General features: G+C 38.1%; 1 protein-coding gene across 1 annotated transcript; it reads left to right on the forward strand.

Annotated features, from left to right (window-relative positions):
* The first annotated feature begins 2,832 nt into the window (after positions 1-2,832).
* On the forward strand, positions 2,833-16,343 carry LOC149848228 (E3 ubiquitin-protein ligase At3g02290-like). Its single transcript, XM_089985465.1, has 5 exons — positions 2,833-2,968; positions 3,683-4,114; positions 5,307-5,742; positions 6,728-6,837; positions 15,903-16,343. Exons 2-5 carry the CDS (start codon positions 3,995-3,997, stop codon positions 15,927-15,929), a joined length of 693 nt encoding a protein of 230 aa, XP_089841591.1. The 5' UTR covers positions 2,833-2,968; positions 3,683-3,994; the 3' UTR covers positions 15,930-16,343.
* Positions 16,344-18,765: the final 2,422 nt, after the last annotated feature.

Here is an 18,765-nt window from a genome sequence, read left to right on the forward strand (position 1 = left end):
TGCAAAAGTCGCTATTTTTTTTTTGCCAAGGACAAATATTGAGAGAAAGTAAATAATTTGTTAAAATTTTCTCGAGGGAGCATTGGAAATTTGGAAAACATATATCTTAAAAAATTGAAAATTACATGAAAGATAAAACTATAAATTTCCAAATAAAAAAGTATACAAGTACTTGTGGAGGGGTGACAACCAATTTTCCTATAACGGTTGGGTTACATCAAGGATATGCTTTAAGCCCTTTCCTATTTGCTATAGTGATGGATGAGCTTACGAGATCAATTCAAGAAAATGTGCCGTGGTGTATGTTGTTTGCTGATAATATTGTTTTGATTGATGAGTCTAGAGCTGAGGTTAATGCTAAGTTAGAATTATGGAGACAGGCATTGGAAGTAAGAGGTTTTCAGTTGAGTAAGAGTAAGACAAAATACATGGAATGTCGATTTAGTAAGCAACGAAGTAGTGATGGGAGTGTAGTGACGCTTGGTGAGCAAGAAATACCGGTGGATGATTCTTTTAAATATTTGGGATCTATCATTCAAAAGTACGGAGAAATTGATGGAGATGTAAATCATAGGATAAAGGTTGGGTGAATGAAATGAAAGAGTGCAACTAGAGTATTGTGCGATCGTAAAATGCCATTGCGGTTGAAGGGAAAGTTTTATAGGACGACTATTAGGCCCGCTTTACTATATAGTACGGAATGTTGAGCTGCCAAGAGACATCATATTCAAAAAATGAGTGTAGCTGAGATGCGTATGCTGAGATGGATGTGTGAAAATACAATAAAAGATAAGATTCAGAACGAGGAAATACGTAAGAAGATAGGGGTTGCACCCATTGAAAATAAGATGAGAGAGAATCATTTACGATGGTTTGAACATATTCGACGAAGGCCTAATGATGCTCCAGTTAGAAGGATGGAGAAATGAAAAAATATATTAGTTAAAAGAGGTCGGGGTAAGCCTAGAAAGACATGGATGGAGGTGATAGGAAAGGATATGAATGCTTTGAACCTCACCGAGGACATGACATTGGATATAAATGAATGGAGGAGAAGGATTCATGTGGAAGACCCAGAATGATTTTCTTTGTTGGTTCATATCGCCGACCCCAATTATTTTGAGATGAAGGCTTAGTTGTAGTTGTAGTTGTTGTTATTGTTGAAAAATATACGAGCAATATTTCTGGCTAGTCAGGGGCATCCTTAACAAATTCACAAGAATTCATGAGCATGGATTTCATGTTGCGTGCAATTAGGGGTGGCAATTTTTGACACGACCCGCCAACCCGCCTCTTAGGCGGGTTCGGGTTGGGCTTAAGCCAACCCGTTTAATAAACGGGTCGACCCGTGTAACCCGTTTATTAAACAGGTCGGGTTCGGGTTGGGGGTATGCCAACCCGCCAACCCGGCTGACCCGTTTAATAAACGGGTTAGGCGGGTGGGTCAACCCGCCAACCCGTCTGCCCGACCCGTCAACCTGCCAACCCGACCGCCAACCCGACCCGTCAACCGGACCCGCCAACCTGCCTACCTGCCAACCCGATCCGTCAACCCGCCAACCTGACCCGCCAACCTGAAAACCCGTTTACCCGACCCAACCCATTTATTAAATGGGTTGGCGGGTCGTGTCGGGTTACCCATTTATTAAACGGGTCGGGTTCGTGTTTGCCACAGCCGACCCGTTTAATAAACGGGTCGGGTTCGGGTTGAGGTATGCTGACCCGCCAACCCGACCCGATTGCCACCCCTACGTGCAATTGGCAGTTACTTTCTCCATTCTATGCAATTGGATGTGAATTTGACAGGATCCAGTTGGATTGAATCCGGACCTACCCAAACTCGACTAATTTATGAAGGGTTGGGTTTGTCATTTCCCTAAATGGGATGTCAAAATTTAGAAGAGGATAATCTACAGGGGATCTAATTTCAGAGCCCCCTTTAGACCTCATTGTTTAGAACTAAATTACAGAAGTAGTCACACTTTTCAATGCAGAGAGAGAGAGGTACATTTGATTATTCAATACACTCAAATGAAGGGTTAACGCTTAAAGCAGGTCCATCTAGGTGGGTCTGGCTGCAGGTTCATCTAAAAGGGACTTGGTGTAGGCACTCAGTATAGGTGGATGAAGGCCGAATTTGGCTCCATTGAAGCATGAACCAACATTATCATGTAAAGCGCCACTCAATAACGTATCACAAATCAGACTTGAGTCATATTTTATTCCAAGTTAAAGACCAACTTCTATTTCAACTTGGACTCAAAAGCTTACCAAACCTGGAGAGAGTCTTTAGCCATATAAACAGTTTAGAGAGTTATGTTTTAGTCATACACACGAGAGAGAGGGAGCTTTAGCCACATCCACATAATTTAGACTTCAGAAAGAGGCCACCATGTTTTAGCCATATACACATAATTTAGAGAGAGAAAGAGCTTCATGTTTTAGCCATATACACATAATTTAGAGAGAGAAAAATGCCATGTTTTAGCAGCACACAGTTGAGAGAGAGAGAGAGTGGGGGCGCCATGTTTTAGCCAAGTACAATTTAGGCCAGAGTGGTCAATTGTGTGCCAAGTTGGAAACCAAGGGACACAATGGTAACCACAAACCTCACTAGCGTTTTCTCCTTAATGATGACCCATCATCCCCCAAACTTCTCTCTTCATCCTTTACCAAATTCTTGTGCAAAAGAGAAGAAAGAGACATACTAAAAACGACTCTTTTCTCTCTCTCTCTCTCTCCTTTTGCCGTTCCCCTCGAATCTACACATTAGTTCTATTCCTGTTTCTATATTTGTAGCTCTAATTGGATACCCACCAACTCACACCCCACAAAACCCTCCCCCTGTTTCTGTTCAAGCCCGGCCGACAAGAAATCCGATTCCCCATCCCGTCGAAAGTTTTGCAGGTTTCTTGATCCTTTTCTTCAATTTTTCCTTTTGGGGGTCATGATCATCGATGCCCAAAAGGTGCGTCCCTTCCCTCCCTTTTGCGTGTCTCCTTCGTTTTGAATGACTTTGGGGCTTTGGATTTCTTTTACTGATCATCGATTCCACCAATTGTTTGGTTGTAGTTTCCCATGCTCGTATGAGTTTTTGATCGTTTCTTTCCTTTCTGAATGTGGTTTGGAATGTAATTTCTTGAGGTTAGTCTATTGGGGTAGTGCAGTTTTATTCCTTCTTTTGAAAATTTAATACGCTGTTTTATTTTCTATAGTGTTGAATTTTTTTGATCAATTTCAAGAGGATGCTTAATTGCGGTTGTCTGAACTTGAAATATTGAATTTTCGTTGATTTTTCTTTTCTTTTTGATGCACCCATTCGTGCGCAGGTTTTGGGGTTGGGGGTTGGTTTTTATAGTTGGATTTATTTGTTTCCTTAATCTGTATATCTTGGAATGATTCCTTGTGAAAGATGCCTCATTGAGGTTGTTTTTTTTTTATTTGATGGTGGTAAATTGTAGTTTTTGTGGTTACACAATTTAAGGACAATTCTTATCTGAAATTGACTACAAGTGTGGATGCTTGTATGAATATTTTTCTGCTTCCGCCTTCTGAAAATTCACATATGTAAAGGCTTTTGTAATTGTATTTTATTGATATTTTGTTACAGTCTTGGTTCTTATTGTAGTTTGCATGTTAAAGAAGTGCAAATTGACTGTGTTTTTCGTTTGAACTGAGGCAGGTAAAATTGGAGAAACAAGATTTCTTTTTTTTGATTGGTGGGTGTCAAAGCTGTCTCAGTAATCAGTACTGAGAGGTCGGTTCATTTGGATTCTGTGCTAAAGGAGGGAATTCTAGTCTGTAAGGACTGGAGTCTGGGTATATAATTGAACAGGCAGCTCTGGCACAAATGTCTGATAATTCATGTTAGAATGCATCGGACAAGTAAACACTTATTTTCTGTTCAAGACACCAGATTCATTTGAAAGTTTGTGCTTGGAGGGGCTTTAGAAGTATTAATCTTGAACACAGAATTTTTGAAGCCAACAGCGGTATGGGTGCTGCATGTTGCTGCTTACGTCCAGATGATATCGAGGAGTTGGCATACGTCAATGGATCTGTTTACAGGCATTGCACCTGCTTGAGATGTTTTGTTCACCAGCTCTTACGTGTGGTATACTTCAGGCAGAAAAGCTTTGTTTTACTTGATCTGAATGGACAAAATTGAACTTTGTGGTTCTCATGTTCGATATTCTGAGGTAGTTAGGCACTAGGATGACTTGTTTGGAAATGCCGATATGTGTGGTGGCTACAATTGGAGTTTGATCCTGCAGAATTCAGTTCATCCATCTATGTTTGTTCTCTCTTGGGATGTCAGGCAACAACCTGTTATGAGCTATTTTGATATTCGATCCGCATTCAATTGCCATGCCTGCGTTTTAGTTATTTGCTAAGTGCTACAATATTTGAGTATATGATGTCAAAAGCTTGCTGTTTTTAAGAGGTAGTATTTGCTTTGTAAGATGCCTAGTATACCCTTTGCTGGTCGCTTGGCAGCCGTTATGAGCATAAATTGACAATCTTGCAGTTTATCATAAATTTAGAATCATGTGACTATGTGGACCCTTCTAATTTTGATGATTTTTGTAAGGCTTAAACATTATATGCTATGTCGCAAAGATACAGGTACAACCTGGCACCAACCTGAGGTTGACGCATGAGTTCAAAATTTTGGATACTGTGGCATGACCTCCAACTGAAAAAAGATTGTTACAATTAACAACTTAGATGTCTCATAGAAATATTTTTTTATGTTTCTCATTCATTTACCTTGAAGGTATGGTAGAAATATAGAATAGATGCCAGTTTGGACAGCTATGATCATTCTAGGAGGGAAATGATTAACTTCCTCACTATGACTGGTAAACCCTTTCTCCAAAGTAGCACTTCTCCCCAACTAGTGCTTTATTCTCACTACCACCAATGGCCATGCCCTACTTTTTGCATCCAAATCTCCTTCCTTGAAAGGCTGCTAACACTTGTGTGCTTTGTTGTATGCATCCAGTGTGTAGCGTGATGTGGTTTTTCCATATTTGATGGATTGGTCTCTTTATTTTTCTGGGTTACAGATGTTAATGGAGTGCACGTGGCTGACTACATGTAATATTGGTTCTCAATTTCATAAGTTGCGAACTGATTCTTGTTGGACATGGACAATTCATGTGAACTACCTTGTAACAGATTTTGTTTTTGTAAACATGATAGATTGGATGTCATGAATTTCTTTTGTTTTATAGGAGCACAATTTTTTCTCTAGCACTGTTTAAGAATGAAGCTTAATGCTAAATTCTCTTGTTTTTATTCAGTATACATCACTATTCCAGAGAGGAGAAATTAGGGTGATCACTTCATCTACTCAAGGAGCAACATCTTTGGCTGCAGCTGGACAAGTCTCATCTTTAGTTGATAATTCTTTATCCGATGTCTACCGTTCTCCTCCAAGGTCATTACCTTATGACACTGATTTGAGATATTCTCGTTTACAACGTGATGGCCTGGTATCAAGGCGAGAAAAGGGATCTAGCCATTTTCATGATGAATCTGAGCCTCTTCAAAGAAGTAGCAGTGGTAGTGGTCTGGAATCTATGCGAGAGAAGTGGAATGGAACAGAGTATGAAGAGCAGTTGAAAATAAGCCTCTCAGACTCCTCTGGAAAGCACTTATTGGCAAAAGTAGCGAGTGGAGTAACATATACTTTTCCATTATCTGAAGATGAGGATGTATGCCCTACATGCCTTGAAGGTAAGCCTGAAGTGTGTACATGAATATGAAAATTACATTTATATCTTCTTCTTATTGGCCTGACCTGATTTCATCATGTTTTGTATTGCCTCCAAGCTATTGTTGTCCTAGGAAACTAGACACCTAGATAAAAATGAATGGACATCTGTGAAGATCTTCGATTTGTTGACCTCTTGATTAACATCATTAGATGCATTAGGATTTGCATGGCTTTGCTTTCTGGTTTCAAAGGAAAGTGTCATGCATGCTGTCAAACTATCTCATTTTTGTGAAATTGCATGGTCATGGGAAACCTCTTGCTACTTGTCTCTTTGTCTAATCATAGTTTTACTCCACTGGTGCTGTAAATTATGACATTGAGGACAGGAATATCAGCATTTCTTTTGGCTTATGTATTTGGCCAGCTAATGTTGACTTTTGGGCCACTTGAAAGAGCTGATGCCTTTCGTTTGTTTTTTCTCTCTCTCAGAGATTTCGGACTAAAACATGTTTCCCAATCGAAAAATGATTCAGTTTGATTTTTTTTCTAAATAAAATTTCTTGATGAAAGTGTCTTCAATATATGCAATAAATTGATGTTATCATTTAATCAATATCCCTTTATATTGTCCTGAGATATGAAAAGGTCACAACATCTTTGAGCTCATGCACAGACACAAACTCTCTTCAACTTTCGTAACTAAGTTTTATTTACAGATTTTCTTTATTTTGTGGGTCAAAATTTGATTTGGTACCATAAACATACTTTTTACATATGAAACTTCTTTTATCAAACGATAGAAATTGATCCCGAATAAGTGTACACTTTCTTTTGGCAATAATTTTCTTTGAAAAGTATAATTAGCTCTCTGTTTTGTGCTTATTTCTGATTGCCAAGTGATTATTTTGAGTGAGTTTTTTTTTTTTAGCATAGAAGAGGCTAAATTTTTCCCTTCTTTTTTCTCTTAGCTAAAAAACTGACATTAATACGTTTTGTGCTTTGCAGAATATACTCCTGAAGACCCTAAGATAATGACCCAGTGCTCTCATCATTTCCACCTTGGTTGTATATATGAGTGGATGGAAAGAAGTGATAAATGTCCTGTCTGTGGAAAGGTAGTTAATTTTCCCTTATGTTTTGTATTCTCTGTTTTTGCTTTCGGTTCCTCATAAAGATATGAACACAGTTTCATATGCCATGCTTCCTATGGTATTTGTCTGTCTTCTTGCTTTCTTTGAATAGATGCTGCTGCTGGATGTTTTTTGAAGTGATTTTGTGACATTCATTCGCAAGTAGGCCTGCACACACCTGTAAATGAAGATTACAGATTTTTAAAACACTCTTATATGAGCTGTCTTCAGCTACTTAGTGACAGATGGAAAAACATATACAGTGAGTTAAAATTGTAAAATTGGCAAACAAAATATATGTAATTAGTATAAAATGAGGTCAAAAAATGGACATGTTATGAGGATTTTTTTTCCTGAAAATCAAGGCATGTGAACTAAATGATTTGGGGTGCAAGACTCATTCATACTCAAGACCTGATGAATTTAGATCCATATGAGTTTTTCTTGAAAAGTAACTTTTTATAAATACAATTTTTTGGTGTTCTAAAACTATTCTATCAAAAGAACAAATCTTTTCGCCACCATTATAAAAAAACAGCTTTTCAGTTCTTTTCCAAAGTTCTATTCAAAAGGTCTGAGTTTTGGATGCAGTTTTGTTAACTATCGGCATGCTTGATTAGCTTCAATAGTTAATCAGGTCTCGTCTTGGCAATAGCTTCTCTCATCTGGATCCAGATCCAACTCCAATTAGGACACATCAGACTATTACAGCCTTGGTAGCCTCTATATCCTGTTCATATTCCTGCACACATATCATGATATTTTAAAATATTGCAAAAATATCAGGATCTTTTGCCAAAATAATGTGTTTCTTAAATTTTATTGCGTTACATTTTTTTTAAGCACTATCGAGGGAAAAAATGGCATGCATTTATCAATTGAGACGGGGATAGCTCTATGACGATTTCCTATGTTATCAGAGATAAATATAGCTGTATAGGATACAGGTAGCTGATTTTTTTGGTGATCCTTGTGGGAAAAAATAAGGGGGAGCATGGGTGCATGAGTGATGATGGTGATCCTTGTGGCATATACAGTTACTAATTCTGTACTTTGGGTTGCTTTTGCAAGTACAGCAAGTTGGATCGTGGGTCTTGTGCTGTCCTTTTTTTTTGGAGGGGGGGGGGGGGGAGGTGTTAAAATGTAAAACTGTACATATATGTATATATAATAATATTATATTATTATATATATATATATAAATACATTTTAATTTCTTTCTTTTCTGTATTTTTTTCCTTTATTTTTATTTTTTGTCTTTATGTCATCTAGTTCAGTTTGAACTAGAATGACTGTTGCTAGTCAAGTCCTGTCCAGACTTGACTAGCAATAGAGCTGTTGGACTGACACAGTCCAACAGCTCTTAATAGAGCTGTTGGACTGACACATTCCAACAGCTCTAAATAGAGCTGTTGGACTGTGCCCAACAGCTCTATTGAGTCCTCTTTCAGCTGTGTATATAAAGGGGTGCAGCCCCTCTTGTATTTTACTCCAATGCTTCTTAAGCAATTGGTTTTTCATATCAATAAAGAATACATTTTTATTTTTATTTTGTTTCCAGTTATACCCTTTTTAAGGGTTATGCTTTAGTGTCATTCTTGACACTTGCTCTTGTTAATCAAAGCTCGTGTTTCGAAGATCCCCATTTCATTTCATGGTATCAGAGCCGCGGAAGTACTAAATCTTGAGGAAAAGCTGCCTCGGTTTCCGTGCCCGTTTGCAAAAGTGTTCGCCACTTGAAGAGAAGTGTTTTATCACTTCATTGGAGAAGATTTCACATCTTGTTGTATTGTTTTTTTTTCTTTCTTTCTCATTTTCCTTCTTGTTTCTCTTCTATCCCTATTATTTCTCTCCTTGTAATCGATGGATGACAATGATAAAGTCACCATCATGCCTATGAAACTAAGCGATACGAACTATGTAACATGGGCTTCAATCATGAAGCACCATATATGGGGAAAAGGCTTATGGGGGATTGTGGATGGTTCCGATTCGGAACCTAAGCTATCTCTTACTAAAAAGGAGGGAGATAAAGACGTCCCTCTATCGGAAGAAGAGAAAATCAAGGCTATTGCCTCATACGAGAAGAAATGGAAAGAATGGAGAATATCTCATGCGAAGATAATGTCATGGCTTATCAATAGCGTTGACATTAAAAAATGCTCAAGTCTTGCCAAATTTGATCATGCCGATAAGGCATGGGAATACCTTAAGAATATGTATTCCCTTAAAGATATTGCACACGTGTGCAACCTCCAAGAAAAAGTTCGAATGATGACACAAGGAGACAAAACTATTCGTGAATATTACAATGGGTTGTCCGAACTTTGGGAAGAACTTTCCCTTTTAGAACCAAAGTGGCATTGTGCCGAAGACATCGAGCTTCGTCAGAAACAACTCGATGTTGAACATTTTTACCAGTTTATCACTGGATTAAGGCCGGAATTTGAAACCACTAAATCGGCCCTACTTCACCGGGGAAAAATTCCTTCTATTGTTGAAACTATTGAAGAGTTAACAATGGAAGAAAATCGTCTCCGGAAAGGTTCTTTAAAAATTGAAGATGATTTCGTTTTAGCCGTGTCTAGACCAGGGAATCATGTTCGATCATATAGGCCTCCTCACTTTAACCGACAAAATGGTGACTATGATAAGAAGAAAGTTATTTGTCATCACTGTCATGAACCGGGACACTACAGGCCACAATGTCCCAAACTTAAGGAGCTGAGAGAAAAAAGAGCTGCAATTGCTGGATCGGAGCCTAAAGATCAGGATGCACCAGTTTCCCTGGCCCAACTAATGGAGATCCTTCAGCCTCTCATCAAAGGTGCCTCTTCCTCATCTGAAGCTTCAACCGGCGCAGCAGCCTCATCTTTTTCTGATTTAAGTAAAATTTCTTGGCTTCTTGACTCTGGTGCATCTTTTCATATGACCCCAAATAATCAAAGTCTATCCAAATGTGTTAAAAATAAAACAAGTGTGTCAAAGGTCTTTACTGCTGATGGGACTTCTCTTGAAATAGAAGGAATAGGAGATTTTGAAAAAAATTTATAAAACAAAAAAATTTTTTATTCCAGAAATTAGACATGTTCCCAAATTAAATTTAAATCTTTTATCTGTATCTCAAATTTCTGATTATGGGTGTAATATTTCTTTTTCTTCTCATGGTTGTTGGGTACAGGATCGCCAGTCAGGCAAGCTGATTGGGGAAGGCCATAGAGAAGGAGGACTCTATTACATGGATTTTTTGGAAATGCCGAAGAAAGCTTTTTGTTATAATATTCAAAAAATAGAGTTGAAACTGTGGCATAAGAGACTTGGTCACCCACATATAGCCAAAATCCAACATTTTCCAAATCTAGGGAAATTTTGTAACTCTGAATCATTTGATTGTAAAGATTGTATTCTCGGCAAAATGAAAAGATTACCATTTCAGAACAGAACCTTTTTCTCTTCAAGACCACTTGAATTAATACACTCGGATGTTTGGGGTCCTGCACCAGTAATTTCTAAAGGAGGATTTGTTTACTATGTTATTTTTGTCGATGATTTCTCCCGACATACGTGGATGTACTTTCTCAAACATAAGTCTGAAGTATTTTCATACTTTCAAACTTTTCATAATATGGTTAAAAACAAATTTCAAAATGATATTACTATTTTTCGCACAGATTCAGGGGGAGAGTTTTTATCCACAGATTTTCAAAATTATCTTAAATTGCATGGCATCACACATCAAAGATCTTGTCCTTATACACCTCAACAAAATGGACTGGCAGAACGAAAACATCGCCATATTATAGAAACCACTAGAACTTTATTAATAGCAAATCAAGTCCCTAAAGACTTTTGGGCAGAAGCTGCCTTAACTGCCACCTATCTCATTAATAGGATGCCATCTTCTTCGTTACAAAATATCACTCCCATTGAAAAACTTATGAACATTTCTCCAGACTACTCTAGATTAAGAATATTTGGGTGCAAATGTTTCATATTTACTGACAAAAATGATAAACTTTCCCCTCGTGCGATTCCCTGTGCCTTTTTAGGATATGCTGAAAACCAGAAAGGTTATAGATGTTTTGACTTCAAAAATAATAAACTATATGTGTCTAGAAATGTTTCCTTTCTTGAAAAGGAGAGCTTCTTTGATTTTAGAAAATTAAAAGACGTCACTGAGTACTCCTTTTTGCTAGATCTAACATCAACATCTGATGAATATGACCTTGATTGTAACTTTGATGATGATCCAAGAATTATTGATCTTAATGTTGAAAATGAAGAAGTTCATAGAGATACTAGTATTCAATATTCCAGGCGACAAGAGTCTAATACTCCATGTGCACTTGAGAAATATTCTAACATTCCAACTAGACAATCATCCCGAATCTCGAGGCCTCCAGAAAAGTTTGTATCATACGAGTCTTTCTCACCCACATATAGGGCAGTTATTGCATTAATTCACTCATATGAAGAACCATCCACATATTTTCAAGCAAAAAATGATATCAAATGGATAGAAGCCATGAAAGTTGAATTAGATGCACTTGAAAAGGCTTCTACATGGAATATTCAAGATCTTCCTCCAGGGAAGAAAACTATAGGATGTCGATGGGTTTATAAAATTAAAACCAAGAGTGATGGTACTCTTGAAAGATATAAAGCCCGTTTAGTAGCCAAAGGTTATGCCCAAGAATATGGGATTGATTATGAAGAAACCTTTGCTCCGGTGGCTCGTATGACTACTGTCCGAACCTTAATTGCCTTAGCTTCTATCAAAAAATGGTCTATTTTTCAAATGGATGTCAAAAATGCTTTTTTAAATGGAAAGCTAGTTGAAGAAGTATATATGGAACCCCCTCCTGGTCTAAGTATTCCTAAGGGTAAAGTCCTTCGCTTAGAAAAAGCTCTTTATGGACTTAAACAAGCACCAAAAGCTTGGTATGATAGGTTTAGTCGTGTTATGATTGATATTGGTTTTCAATTCTGTTTAACTGACACTGCTTTGTTTATTAAGAATTCTGATGCAGGGATCATTGTGCTTCTTCTCTATGTGGATGATATGATCATCACCGGAAGCGATAAACAGGGAGTTGAAACAATCAAAACACTTCTTAAATCTCATTTTGAAATGACTGATTTGGGCTTGTTAAGATATTTTTTAGGCATTGAAGTTGCTTATTCTCCTAGAGGATATTTATTATCTCAGACTAAATTTGCTTTTGATATTGTTTTCAGGTCTGGTATTACTGATGATAAGAAAGTTGACACTCCAGAAGTTGTTAATGTTAAAATGAAGATTGATGATGGAGAACTTCTTGCAGACCCTACTCCTTACAGACAGCTTGTCGGGGCACTTTCCTATCTATCCATTACCAGACCAGATATAGCACATGCTGTTCATACAGCAAGTCAATTTCAACATGCTCCTACTTCTGTTCATATGGGAGCAGTCATGCGTATTATCAGATACATCAAGTCCTCTCTTTCACGAGGACTTTTCTTATCTTCCTCCTCTTCTCTTGATTTAATTGCATATACTGATGCTGATTGGGGAGGTGATCCCAATAACAGACACTCAACCACTGGCTTTTGTGTCTTTTTAGGGGAATCATTAATCTCGTGGAGGTGTAAAAAGCAGCAGAAGGTATCTCTCTCATCCACCGAAGCTGAATACAGAGCCATGGCAACCACGACCATGGAAGTAGTTTGGCTCCGACGACTGCTTGCTGACATGGGAGTTGAAGCAACAAAGGCTTCACAAATGTGTTGTGACAACAAAAGTGCGATCTACATTGCCAGTAACAGAACATTCCACGAACGCACCAAACACATCGAAATGGATTGTCACTACGTCAGAGAGGAATATCTACACGAGATAATTGATCTGCCATATGTCACTTCAGAATATCAGTTAGCAGACCTCTTTACAAAGCCTCTCGCTGCTCCCCGATTTCACTTTCTCTTAGACAAACTTTCGCTCATTGTACCGTAAGTTTGAGGGGGAGTGTTAAAATGTAAAACTGTACATATATGTATATATAATAATATTATATTATTATATATATATATATAAATACATTTTAATTTCTTTCTTTTCTGTATTTTTTTCCTTTATTTTTATTTTTTGTCTTTATGTCATCTAGTTCAGTTTGAACTAGAATGACTGTTGCTAGTCAAGTCCTGTCCAGACTTGACTAGCAATAGAGCTGTTGGACTGACACAGTCCAACAGCTCTTAATAGAGCTGTTGGACTGACACATTCCAACAGCTCTAAATAGAGCTGTTGGACTGTGCCCAACAGCTCTATTGAGTCCTCTTTCAGCTGTGTATATAAAGGGGTGCAGCCCCTCTTGTATTTTACTCCAATGCTTCTTAAGCAATTGGTTTTTCATATCAATAAAGAATACATTTTTATTTTTATTTTGTTTCCAGTTATACCCTTTTTAAGGGTTATGCTTTAGTGTCATTCTTGACACTTGCTCTTGTTAATCAAAGCTCGTGTTTCGAAGATCCCCATTTCATTTCAGGAGGGAGGGTGGGTTGTGTATGGTGTGAAGGAGAATATTTCGTGCTCTTTGAGCATTTTCCATCTGTTAGAAATGTTAGAAATTGCTTATTTAGATTATGGACCTGGCTCATGGACTTTGACATTTAGAGTCATGAATAGAGTTGCTTAAAGATTTGCATGAACATAGCTAGGCAATTAGTGCAGGTGAAGTAGCTTGCCCAAGCTTTGATGGAAGCTGGCAAAGGAAAATTATTATTTAATAAATGAGGCTATAGATCATTTTCTGTATCAAACTATTCAAGTTAGGGAGAAGTATTGATGGAAAATGGATGTGAGCTGTCTGACATAGACAAATAGCTTGTCTACCATCCAGCAGGTAACAATTATGTTGTAGGTCGTTAAGCACTCATGGCCTATGCTACTTAGAATCCAGAAAAAATGCTGCTGCTTGAAGGGAGAACCTTGTGCTTTGAATGTTCTAGAATCACTATACTGTAGCTGCAGGAATTTTAACTGGTAGCTAGGCCTTCCTAAAGCTTTCTTCCCTCGTAAATCAACTTTTAATGTTATATAAATCTAAAGCTTAAGTTTCCCAACTAAGTCACATGGACTCGGCTAACTGGATGCCGCACCTGCATTGACGCAACGTAATGCGGGTGCGGCATCTGGTGCGGTCAACCCCACCCAGGGATATATGTGTCCAAAATGGACTCAGTGGGGGGGGGGGGGCGGGGGGTTAGGGCATTTCATCTCCCTCCTCTCCTCCTCGACGGCGGCGGCCCTCCTCGATCCCTCTTCTCCAACGGCGGTGACTGCCATTGCAAGGTACCCCTCTCTCTCTCCTCTTCTTCCTCCCCGTCCTCGTCCTCCTCCTCCTCTTCTCTTTCTTCTTCTTTATTCTCCTCTCTCTCTCATCTTCTTCCTCCTTGTCCTCGTCTTCGTCCTCCTCCTCCTCTTCTCTTTCTTCTTCTTCCTTCTCCTCCCCTCGTTGCTGTAAGTGCTGAACCCAACCCTGCTGGGATTGGCTCTGCTTGACTTGTTTGATTGTTTCCTGTTTTCTTAATTCATTTTGCATAGTCATAATATATTTAGGGTTATTTAATTGTGGTGCTATTTTTTTATTGATGAGAAATAACAATTGTAGATTGTTAATTTGATTTATTGCATGAATTTATGCATGATGAATTGATGATATAATAATTGTTTTTATTTCATTAGTGTTAAATGTTATAAAAGTTATTATATATATATATATATATATATATATATATATAGAGAGAGAGAGAGAGAGAGAGAGAGAGAGAGAGAGAGAGAGAGATGGGTAGGTGCGAAATTGATACATGCTAAATGATACGTGCTAAAAGGGTTTTTTTGCCCTTCCAGTTTTTTTTTTGCAGATCCAACCCCATAAATGTGTTGGGCATGGTCGATTTATGAGGAATCCACACCTGGATCATGTGTTTTTGATGAAAATAATGATATTTGGAGCCTAAAAATTTTACAAAGATTTTGGACCGTTGATTTTTCGAACCTTATAAAAACCCACCCATGTGTCGGAATCAAACACTTCAAGAGCTGATCCCTATAAAATCAAGTACATAGATCACATCTGTACGGTCAGAATTTAAAAATATAACAAAAAAAACCCTGAAAAAAAACTCATTTAGCAAGTAGCATTTCACACCTACCCAATACTATATATATATATATATATTACCCTCCCGTGCCCCCGCACCCAATTTTTTTTAAAGTACCGCATCGCTGCACCTGCACCCGCAACTATGTGAGATAGTTTTCCAATGACCAAATCCTTTCTTTTTAACTTGTAACACTTCGTTTCTCATAGTGTACCATTCATACCTTATATTTTAATTGATCTTAGTAAACTCTATAATTCCATTAGGAATGACAGTCGTCAGTCCTTATAACTTATCTTACTGATGCTTGTTGTCTCTGCCCTTTCGAGAAAAAGTTACAGGTTTTCTCCGAATGTATTAAAAGTTGTGATAATGGAAAAAGGGACAAAAGGTGCATGGATAATGTTCATAGAATGAATTCAATGATCGCAAGACAGGTAGAGATTTATGAGGGGTAAATCCAAATCCACGTGCTTGTTCCACACTCTTACATGTATCCAAGAGAAATCATTGCTTTCTAAAAGCTCTAAACATTCTGGTATTTTTCCCTTGCTAGCTTTCTTCAGGATTTGAAAGATTAGATAAGAATGTGAAAATCTTGTGTAGCCTCTTCTAGCTAGAAGTTTTCCTCTTGTGGATTAGGCAGAATTATCACTTGTTCTGAAAGAACCTGTCGAATATACTCTGTAGTTTGAAACTGTTAAGGTGCTTAGAAAAGCAATAACATATACTAAAAGATGTGTGCCTTCATTAACTCTCTCTCTCTCTCTCTCAGGCACACACTGACATCATCCAAATAACTTGTAATCATCGATGTTGAATGTCCTGTTTTACTTATTTGACAAGTTAGAATTGGTTAACTCCCACCTTATATAATTCCTACTTTGTTGTGATTTCCTTAGGAAATGGTTTTCAGTGAAAGCCCATGAAATGTTTTTCCGACAGCTATCATGCACTGCAGAGGTGGTGGGAAGCTGGAAAATATTTGTGCATAATCTGGTGAAGTCACACCGAGGAGATCTGGGGATCAATTTTTTTTTTCTTTCTGAATTGTGCAAGTCCTTGTAAGTAGTCACGCTTGCAATCATTTTTATTCTGTTTACCAGGTATAGTTTGATTTAGATGTACTAACAAAAGGGGGAGGAAAATGCATATGAATTGATATGAAGGGCTGCTGGTTGCATATAAGAATAAATAGAGGTATCCTGTCCATTTGGTCGTATATAAAAAATTTCCTTTTGCATACAATGATTTTTCAATGAAAGATCTCTCTTTAAGATCTTTTGTTGGAACCACAGACCAGATGCTATTGTACATAGTTTGCATATAATGAGTGTTATTTTCCTGGATGCCTTATGCCACATGTTTGAATGTCTATTTTTGCAAAGAAAGGAAATGCTGTGAATATTGGACTGTGTTGGAGACGCAGGATTACGTGGGGGGCTAAAATCCATTAATGTGATTACCACTTTTTCTTGGATAAGTATTTGGAATTTGTACATTGATTCTCGTTGGGCAGGTTGCCTGTCCATGTTTTTTTTTATTTTTTTCTCTTTCTTTTTATGACGAGAAAACCTGTTCAAGCTGTCAGGCCATTCCCCGTGGTCCCAAGACACAAGATCAGATGCAATCTGATTGCACACTTTTGGTGTGCTGCTGAACCTGATCACCCTCCATCTGCTGCTGGCCTGTCAGCTGTGGGGCCCAACAGCAGATGGAGGGTGATCGGGTGCAGCAGCACACCAAAAGTGTGCAGTCACGTTGCACCTTATCTCCCTCTCAAAACCCACATGGACTGACCCTCTACTTCGACAGTAAAACCTTGGGATTGCTCCCTCCAACACTAGGAAGATGCTTTAGGGGCTTTAACACGGATCTATACATGGGGAATCAATCAAGATGTGTTTTGTGAGAGAATAGACAGCAATCCCGCATCACCCTAACTGTGTGAATAGGGCTCAAAGTCATAGGCAGTGAGTTGTGCTGCTAGGCCAGAACGAGCATTTTCTTTTCTTTTTTCATGTCGTACTCTTGTGCGAACCAGAGTTTGAAACAAAAATTTTCTTCGTGAGGATAGATGGAGCGATTCAGGTGAGATCCAGTTTGTTAAGTAATTGATACATGATTAGAAATGTTTTGTATTCCAAAATATTGATGAAATGCACAACTTAAAATTTGGACAAATGATATATATGGGTTAGACTTTGCTTTTAATTTTGTAAAACAAGATAAAAATAAATGGATGTGTATGTGAGATTTTCCCTTGAAAATCCAATTAGAGTATATGGACAAGGGGATTTCAATCCAAGATTTAATGTGATTCAAACCAATGAGTTATTACTAAAATTGGACATATATTAGAATTTTGTTTTTTCGAGAACTATTTTTTCTGAACATGATCTTTCATGTTCTAAATGTTTCCTCAAAAGAACGAGTGTGTTGGAATGCTTATGAAAAAGATGGAGTCCCTTTTTTCTTTTTTGGTAAGTTTTCAATTCTGGGGCTCCGCTTGCCCGTCGGGAGCAGTTAGTGCACGTCATTGGGACGTTGCAAGTTCTAATCCCAATGGTGTATGATTGTATAACTGGTAGTGCTCTATATGGAGTTTTGCTGATGTTATAATAAGATGTTCTGACCTAGATCTCCACTTGACATTTGAAATTTTTTGTATTTGTTATATCAAATGTTGCAGCAGATGATATCAGTTAGTTCTAAGCGAATCTGGAACATTTAAAAATTTAGTTGGATCGGGTTTTTTGTTATTATTTATATGGCATTGGTCTAGCCCTACTGGATAGAATTCCTTGGTGAATCTGACTGTATTCTGGATCCAAATTTTCACTCTAAGTTACAACATGAGCCTTTATTCTCCTTGATTGCATTGTAGACACCTATAATTTAAGGATATGCATAATTCAGAAGTTGACTTGATCTTATTTTGATGGGTCCAACTTCTTCCAGCCCAACTAAGCCTAATGTTCATCCACATAGCTTCAGTTTCCTCCTCTCCTTGTCCTTCTATGCCTTCTTCTCTTTGGGCTGTGTTTGGATTCAAGGGGTTCAGAGGATCAGAATTGAATTGAGCATTTGCATTCCTAGCTTCTTATTTGCAGTTTTCACTCCATTGCTCCATGGCGAACAAGGGGAGAAGGGGGACTTGGCTCGTTCATAGTGACTAATGAATATGGAGATTTTTTTTTTTCAAAGGCCTAATGAATATGGAGACTTCCCCAATGGAAAGTGTGCATGAGTAGCAATTTAACAATTGGCAATTACCTCATTCAAGAGAAGAAAAGACATACTGGGGGAAGATACTGGACACTTTCTGTTGTGTCAGCCATTGTGGCCAATGCTTGGTTTTCAAGTGCTGTTAATCACTTTATTAGTAAATGGCTTTAATTCCCACTTATAAAGTGATGAATTATTAACCAATTAAAAATATGTTAGTGGCTGTAAAATGCCTGACTTGGGCCAAGCACAATTGTCCGAGCGTTTCCCAGATATGTTGTGTTTGAATCTCGTGTGAACATCCCACAAATAAGCTGGGTGAGTACCCTAAGTGGCCCAGGGCTCAACCCTCAAGGTTTTTCACCTTGATGGGAACGGTTTCACAAAACGCTGGTTAAAGTCCTAACGGGGGTTGTGCCTGTCAATCCCTCCCTGCCAGGACATCCCACTCAAGTGGTTTTTCAGGGGGGTTGGCTCTGCTTGTTTGGTAGGAGCTGTGAGTAGGGGGTGTAACCTAGTCAGGTTTGGGTCGGGTCT

This window comes from Nuphar pumila, chromosome 1 (assembly GCF_984573655.1).
Source record: "Nuphar pumila chromosome 1, dmNupPumi1.hap1.1, whole genome shotgun sequence".
Taxonomy (NCBI): Eukaryota; Viridiplantae; Streptophyta; class Magnoliopsida; order Nymphaeales; family Nymphaeaceae; genus Nuphar; species Nuphar pumila.

Coding starts and splice junctions, on each gene's coding strand:
- LOC149848228 (XM_089985465.1), top strand. CDS start 3,995: ATGGGTGCTGCATGTTGCTGCTTACGTCCAGATGATATCGAGGAGTTG. Junction 4,115..5,306: donor TTCACCAGCTCTTACGTGTG/GTATACTTCAGG, acceptor GTTTTTATTCAG/TATACATCACTATTCCAGAG. Junction 5,743..6,727: donor ATGCCCTACATGCCTTGAAG/GTAAGCCTGAAG, acceptor TGTGCTTTGCAG/AATATACTCCTGAAGACCCT.